Source organism: Macrobrachium nipponense, chromosome 32 (genome assembly GCF_015104395.2).
Source record: "Macrobrachium nipponense isolate FS-2020 chromosome 32, ASM1510439v2, whole genome shotgun sequence".
NCBI classification, from domain to species: domain Eukaryota; kingdom Metazoa; phylum Arthropoda; class Malacostraca; order Decapoda; family Palaemonidae; genus Macrobrachium; species Macrobrachium nipponense.
In genome coordinates, this window is record NC_061094.1 from 66,156,330 (window position 1) to 66,164,591 (window position 8,262).

General features: G+C 33.6%; 1 protein-coding gene across 1 annotated transcript in view; it reads left to right on the forward strand.

Moving 5' to 3' along the window:
• The window catches only part of LOC135207453 (thyrotropin-releasing hormone receptor-like), a 25,817-nt gene extending 19,771 nt beyond the window's left edge, over nt 1–6,046 (forward strand). The window contains exons 2-4 of the mRNA XM_064239178.1: nt 4,121–4,281; nt 4,666–4,739; nt 5,778–6,046. Of these exons, the coding sequence (XP_064095248.1) occupies nt 4,121–4,281; nt 4,666–4,739; nt 5,778–6,046 (504 nt within the window). The remainder of the gene's footprint in view (nt 1–4,120; nt 4,282–4,665; nt 4,740–5,777) is intronic.
• Nucleotides 6,047–8,262: the final 2,216 nt, after the last annotated feature.

Below are 8,262 nucleotides of genomic sequence, written 5' to 3' on the forward strand. Positions count from 1 at the left end.
GAGTCTGAAGCTAAAAAAAAAAAAAAAAAAAAAAAAAACTGTTTTCATCGTAGACTTGACTTACCGAAATTCCAAAACCTGGATTTGTTTGATTATTGTAGGGACGGTTTCCTAGAGCCGACACTTTCTTAGAAATTCAAACTTTCAGAGACAACTTTTCCCCAGAAAACTTTATTTTCGTAAGTGAGGCTTCATCATAGATTGCCTACCCCTTTATTTTTTCCCCTTTTTTCTAAGTTTTCTTCTAAATGCAGGACCGTAACTATCTGCACATTTAGACTTAATGAGGAATCTTGGATAATTCGTCAGCTTTTCCTAAAGAAGAAAAATGTTTACTTTTATTTCAATGAAAAAAGTTTTTTTTTTTTTATAGAATCTTTATCCTAAGCGTTTTAAAAATTGTTTTTATCAACTTAAACATAACTTTAAAGGAACTGAAAATGATTTCCTCAAAGTAATTCTAATTCTCGATTTGTCAGGGTATTTATTGTCCTCAACATAGTATATCTACTACTTGACAAAAATGATTACAGAGTAATTGCTTAGTTCTAATAGAATTAACTGAAAAAAAAAAGAATTATCAATGAACTGTAGTAATCCAACATAGCACTGAAGCAAGAACGAACACCCACAACTCTGCAGGGAAGATGATAGACGCCTAAAGTAACAGTAACAAATGGATGATGTAACAGGGAACCATGGAGTATGTCAATGTTGTACAAGACGAATCACTAGGACACATTGCAACATGGCAATGACCTATCGCTTGCCTCTGCCGTTTATGAGCGAGCGTTTGCTGCAGTGTGGAGGATGTTAAGGCTATATAGCATGGTATAGATAATAGCTGCAAATAGTATGAACTTATTTTTTTTTTTTTTGCTAGTTTGCAATTATTAATAAATGGTTTTCTTCAAGCATAAATTCTCAGCACATTTTATTTCCTAAACAGCAACCCAGATAACTCCAGAGATTTGAAGAATTGGTAAATTGGAGACCAAAGAGTAACCCGACTAAGACCTGAACATGGAACTAATAAACAGGAAAAGGTTTCAATATTTCTAAGTAACTGAATTACGATCAGTGGCTCATAATCTAAGGGCAATTTATAAAAAAAAAAATAAAATAAAATAAAAAAAGACTTGGTTTCAGTTTCAGTAGCAATAAAGATCATATTAATAATTAAAATATAAAGGTACATGCAACAAAACGTAATCACGTGAAAAGATTAACATACTTCAAACTTCAAAGTGACTCTGAATCTTCATAATTTGATAACATAATAAGTCCAAGTTTCAACAAAGGCCAATTAATAAAATCTTTCTTCCGAGTTGCTGCACATTTTTCCAGGACCCACGCGTTCGATTTATCTTTCAACTTTACAAAAGAGGTAGCCTTGATTTCCGAAGAAAGATAAAAGGTCCAAGGAAAAGACCCAAAAGAAGAGAAGAGATAAGTAGAGGTAAAGGAGAAGAGAGATAACTGGAGGAGGAGGAGGAGGAAGAGAGGATGGATTAGGTGGAAGTGTCGTTATCTGGCTGAAAGAAATTAACTAAAATAAATTCATTTGGTCTTTGTCTCTTCTTCTCGAATCTAGGTGAAGGGAGAAATGCATCCCGATAGAGGGATTATATTACCCCCCCAAAAATAAATAAATAAATAAATAAAAAATAAATAAATACGAATGATGAATTATTTTGCTTTTTTATTATAAATATGACTTAAATGCCATAATTTCTTTTAATAAGTATTATATTCTAGCTAACTTTATCACAATAATTGATTCTGTTAAGATAATATCTATACAGATACCTAAATACCAACAGAGCAAAGGACAAGGAATATGGTTGTAATCCCTTTGGCAAACTGTTGAAAAAAACAATAATTAAATTCGAAGTAATAGCTGCAGAGAAAGATACATATCCTATGAACTGGCATGCAGTGCCAAAATGTACTTATGACCTTGGATTCAATGCCCAAATATAATCTTTTTGAAATTACCAGTTTTACGTATCTAGTTCAATACTCCTTCTAAGTGCGAATAGGTCAGCTTTTGTTTCCGATTAACAATGTTTTGATAATTACGAGAAGTAGAAGAAATCATTCAGTCATATGCTCAATTATCGTCATAACACTTCATGGCTATCAGGAGTATAACAGAAGTGATGAGATATGGAGTCATAATCTTACTATAATGGGGGTTATGTCTGTCCGTCAGTCTGTCATTCAATCACGGCCAAACGGCTGGTCCGATGGGCATGGAACTTGGCAGGGTTATAGTGGGGACCCCTAAGATGCTTTATAATGGGTTTTCATCCTGCCTCCCCTCCCCCCTTCCGAATGGGATGGGGGTGTAGGTGAAAAAAGATTCCCTAAAACGAGCTGGTTCTGCCCGTGAAACGGGGCTGGTCATGCCCGTAGACTTAGTTACTTTACGAATTTAGTTTACACAATTTCTGTATACATATGTTTGCCAGCATATATAACAGGCAAAATCCCCATTACTCAAAATATCCAAGATTTCATTTTTCATATGATATTCTTGGTGCTTCTAGTTATCTTGTATCGTACATATTTCATTGTTTGAATGGTGTAAAACTGCGTTTACTTTTAAATATCATATTTTAATACTAAAGTGTACAATTGAGCTGGCAAATCTGTACTAGAATATTAATTTATCAGATAATGTTTTTCAGAATAGACCTCTCTTTTAACAGGACACATAAAGAAATATTTTTGGGGAAATCAATACACAATAATGTGTGCACCTGTGATTATGGGTTCAATTCTAAAATATTTACCAGCATGGGTAATTCAAAGGAAATACTATTACTTAAATCACAAGTTGGTTTGGTAGTTGGGTAAAACACTTAAGTATGCAGGGTGTGCAACTTGGTCAGGTAACTTCTCCGGTAATGTGTTAGTACTAAGTTCTAAGTTTTTTTTATGACTTTTGAAGTTCAGTTGGCATCGACCTTGCGTTTCACTCCGAAGTTCTAAGTTCCAGATGTGAGTAAGAAATTTATAAATGAATCATTTCACCATAAGAGCTAATATTATACATGAATTGATTTTTTCACATAAATTATTTTTTGTCCATTTATACATGTGATAATTCGTGAATATAAAATTATCACATTGTATACCAGAATTAGAACTAGATAAAGAGCCTATCTCTCTCTCTCTCTCTCTCTCTCTCTCTCTCTCTCTCTCTCTCTCTCAATAATATGCATAATGATACTTAAGAGGATTTTTCTAGCACAAACACACTCACCATTTCCATGGAAACCATATCATGGAAAAAACGCGAAAATAGTTTATTAATATAATGAATTTATAAGGGATAAAAAAGGGCAGTACATAAAGTAATGAATTTATTAATAAAAAGTATCTTAATCTCTAATTACAATTAACCTACCAAAGAAATTACTATTAACTACAAAAAAAAGAGAGAGAGAAAAAAAAGTTGATCTTCTTTTCCTCTAAAATTGAAGTATCCTGTAAGCATTAGTACCTATCACGGATTTATATCCTTTTTTTGCGTACACGTTATATGAATATGATAGAAGTTATCTTTTCCGTTGGTAGAGAGCGAATAAACCTCGACCGTCAATGAATAACAATTTATTTATTTGCGGTTTTAAGCTGATTTAGTTATATATACTAGGTAATATATACATATACGTACACGCACACACATACATATATATATATATGTATGTGTGCGTATGTATATGTATAATATATATATATATACATATATATATATATATATATATATATATATATATTTTTTTTTCTCTCTCTCTCAATTTCAGCTTACGCTACGCTCCCACCTTTCATGTATCCCCCTCACCTAGTTCTATTGAAAGTAATCGATTGTTAGGTAACCATTGTTACGCCAGTTTATATTAATCAATCACTCAGCTCGTCAAGCTTCTTATATTCCTCTCCGTATTTTAAAGAAGTTACTCAACCTTAATCTTTCTATTCTTAAGCTTCCATTTATCTGCTTCCGTTGCGAAGTAATGAAACATTATACCTTTCATCCGGCATTACCTCTCCTGTAAACGGTGTGACTTGCATAATATAATATGAAAGGTTATAAACTGTATCTTTCCAGGTTGTTAAAATGCTGGCAGTGGTTGTAGCCATCTTCGCGACATTGTGGCTTCCATACAGGACTCTACTCGTCTATAACTCCCTTCTGGCTATGTTCGGATACAAACCTTATAAGGACCTCTGGTACTTGCTCTTTGCCAAAACTTGTATCTTCATCAACAGGTAAGTTGCAACCTGAACACGTGAATAAATGTTGATTTGAATGGAGATTCTCTCTCTCTCTCTCTCTCTCTCTCTCTCTCTCTCTCTCTCTCTCTCTAACCAAAAATTGTATGCTGGCTTATTCATTATATTATTTTTCACGAAGAAAATTAGTTATACATTTTTCACAGCCGAAACTTTTCACAATGCATCTAGGTTTTATATGGACCCATTAAAATTAAGCCAGGAAAAAAAAATGTGTAAAATGAATTACCTAAACATAATGATTCAGTTATTCATACTGTCGATATTTCTAAATAAAAGAGCTCAATTATTCATCATCATCATCCATTCCTTCTTTTCATGACGATGAAAATTAACACAGTCCCCCTCTCATTTTTCCAGCGCCATCAACCCAATACTGTACAACGCACTTTCCATTAAGTTCCGCCGGGCATTCAAGAGAATGCTGTCCTGCGGTGAGTAGACAGTAACAATGCTATGAAATTAATGTTCCTGACATATAAAACCGGGTTATTAAAACGGCCACACACAGGTGTAGTGTATCACCAAATGGCCATAAAAATTGCTCCTCAAAATTATTAAGTAAATGACACATATATAAGGAGAGATGAAACACGAATAAGGACGTCGTGATAAATCAAGGTTTCGGGAATTAATAAAACCATAAATAAAGTAGCAAGTATCTATCTATCTATCTATCTATATATCTATGAATCTATACACACACAATATATAACACCCAATATATATATATATATATATATATATAATATATATATATATATATATAATATATACACACACACACACCCACACGAATCGTTAACCAAAATGGTCAAAGAAATATCCAAATACGACCCATGAAACGTGCTGAACAAATCTCTCATCCTCTTGTATCACCATCCACACGGGATTCAGCCATCTAAAGGGTGGCTTTTGTTGGAAAATGGTGTCACAGGGTTTTCATATTCTTTCATTGCTTTCACATATTGCCCTTAATCGCAAAACATGTAAAGAGGGCCAAGGGATGGAGAGGCGTTCAAGCCAAAAATACTGAATGCAAAATAAAAATATGTGAACCTGGCTAAATACAAGATATCATTGGCTACAAATATATTCTGGCAAAGTGACTAAGGTTCACACTGATTAAAAACGTAAAAACCTACATTGGATACACAAAAACAGTGTACATTTAAGATAGCAGCCTAGCTTTTCTCCTTTAGGAAATAAAATTTCCAAGACTGAGTCTAAAACCAAGATAAGAATACTTAGAATATATATATCTATATCTATATCTTATATCTATCTATCTATATCTATATATATAATATATATATATATATATATATATATATATATATATAATATATATATTCTATTGTAATCATGCATCGCTAGTAGATGGATCGTTTTACATTTAACAACAAACAAACAACAAAAACATCCTTCCTCCAAACCTGAATTAGGAATCATTCCTCCTTCTTCCATTCCAGGCCACGGGAGGAAAGAGCAGTGGGCTATGACAATGTTCTACAGCGAAGGCGGAAGACGACCGCACTCCAGAGGTACGGGATGCGGCCTCGGCGGAGGAGGAGGAGGAGGAGGAGGAGGAGGGGGTGGAGGAGGGGGATTAGGAGGAGGTGGAGGGGGGCGTGAGCCCTCCGTCTCCCCACGCATCCATTACCAAGCGGCTCCCATTGAAGAGCCACCAACTATGGGACACGCGTTCACTAACGCCCCATCGCTCAAGGTTAATAACTGAGGTGGACGTTGGGGGGGAGGGGGGGGGGGAGAGATGGTGGAACTGCGTCACTACGTAGGTCTCCCGAAGGCTTAATTAAATGAGTGAGAGTTATTCGTGAGGAGGAGTCGGGGAATGTGATTTTGGTTAGAAATGTATAAATATTCATCTCGAAAAAATGTCTGACTCACTTCTTTTGGTTTTCTCGTAGTGATGACATTTGCTACTTATTCGTGAGAAATAGGGAAAAATGAATTTAGTTACGAATATTCATCTTGAAAAACATTTTTGACTCACTTCCCTTAGTTTCCTCGGAATTCTGTAATTCCTATATACATGGAAACGTATGAAATTCAGGTTTAGTCAAAATTATTGCTGCATCGGCTGCATTAATTTTATAGAGGTTCTTCTCTATTTTTCTAATTGTGATTTTCTCAGCGTTGCTTAAAACTGGTGAGAAACGCACCGAAGGTTGGCATGTCGATAATCAGGAAACAATAAATGTCAGTTTTATTCCAACGCCTGGGGCGTTAGTTAAAATTTAAAATTTCTGGTTTAATTATATCTATATTGAACAAGTTTTCATTCCTTCAAATGTCACAGAATAAGGCGTAAACGATACTGTACGTTAAAGATATAAATCTCGATGAGATTCATGTCAATAAATTATGTTGTGCATTAATGTAAAGTTGCCTGTCACAAAAGCTAAATCATTACATTAAACAAATGAAATATCAAGGCAAGCAAGAAACTGAGCACAATTTTTTATACTGTCTTGACCATAACATTTTTGTCTATCTTTCAAAATAAAATGCAGTGATGAATGTTAAAAAAATATATGCATATAAACTGCTTAATTCCATAAAAACTGCTTGATTTTTTTTACTGCCATATTCAAACTAAGGTTCCACCCAGAGTATATATATATAAATATATATATGTATATCACCACATAAAAATGTTTGCATACGGGTTTGTGTTTAAGCATGCGTGTATACCAACACTGTCTGCTTTTGTGTACGTGCATGTATGTGTATATGCATAAAAATCCAAGTGCAATAGGATTTTTTTTTCTCGTATAACGTATCATATCTTAAAGTGAAAATATTAATAATGTAATAATGCTCGTGTTTTTTTAAATTTTTGTGCTCATTTGCAATATGAAGAAAAGTTAATGCATATTAATAATGTTAATAATACAGGAGACTAAACGTTCTTTTCCGTATTGATTTCTAAGCTTATTTATATTACTGCCAAAACCTACATAAGTATTCACTTGCATTTGCCAAAATGCAAATGTTCTTTGTTTGCCAACAATAATGATAATAATGTTAATAATAATTATAATAATAATAATAATATCAATAACGTTGTTCAATACATAAAGTGCCAAAGTAAATAAGAATTAGTTAATGGAATAAATAACTTTCTCACTTCAAGAAATTAGAAAAAAAAATTCCCGAACGTGCTAAACGACAGACACTATTCACTAAACGAATGTCTCTGAAAAGAAAAATATAACTCCACGTGTTTTGAGAAGAAGAAGAAGAAGAGGAAGGAGAAGAAGACGAAGAAAAACAAAAAACCGAAATATCCTCTTATACACATTCGCGTCTTCGTGTCTTCTTCTGTTTATTTTTATTTCATTCCTGGAGACTTCGGAGTAAATACAGGGTGTCCATAAAGTCCCAGTACCATTACTAGGAATGACTACTTTTAATGGTACTGGGACTTTATGGACACCCTGTATAATGATGGTTTGCACGCCTCGTCTAACAATCCTAGGTAGGCATATTGGTCGTGAACCGGTCATTAAAAAGTCATTATAACTTATGGTTAGAAGTTAGCTTGCTGAGAAGTCTTGCAAAACAACGAATAAGCAAAACCTTTATCTGGTTGACTTTTGAAGCAGGTATTTTAAAAAATAAAACGAAGTCAGTTAAATTTTATATATGATATCTTGTTTTATTTGTTTACTTCTGCTTAATTCTTATTCATTTTCGAAATACTTTGACAAAAATAATAAATAAGAATGCAATAACTGCTATTGCTGATGTATTATTTTCATCACAGATGCATTAATAAAATGAAGCCTAAAAATGTTCATCTTACTATAGGCAAGAACTTAATTCTGAAAACTTTTATAAATTAGTATCCTTAGGACTGTGTCATGTACTTCATCTTGAAGTACTTCCAGAAAGTTGGTCAAAAAGACTTATTCTTGGGACAAGACGTCT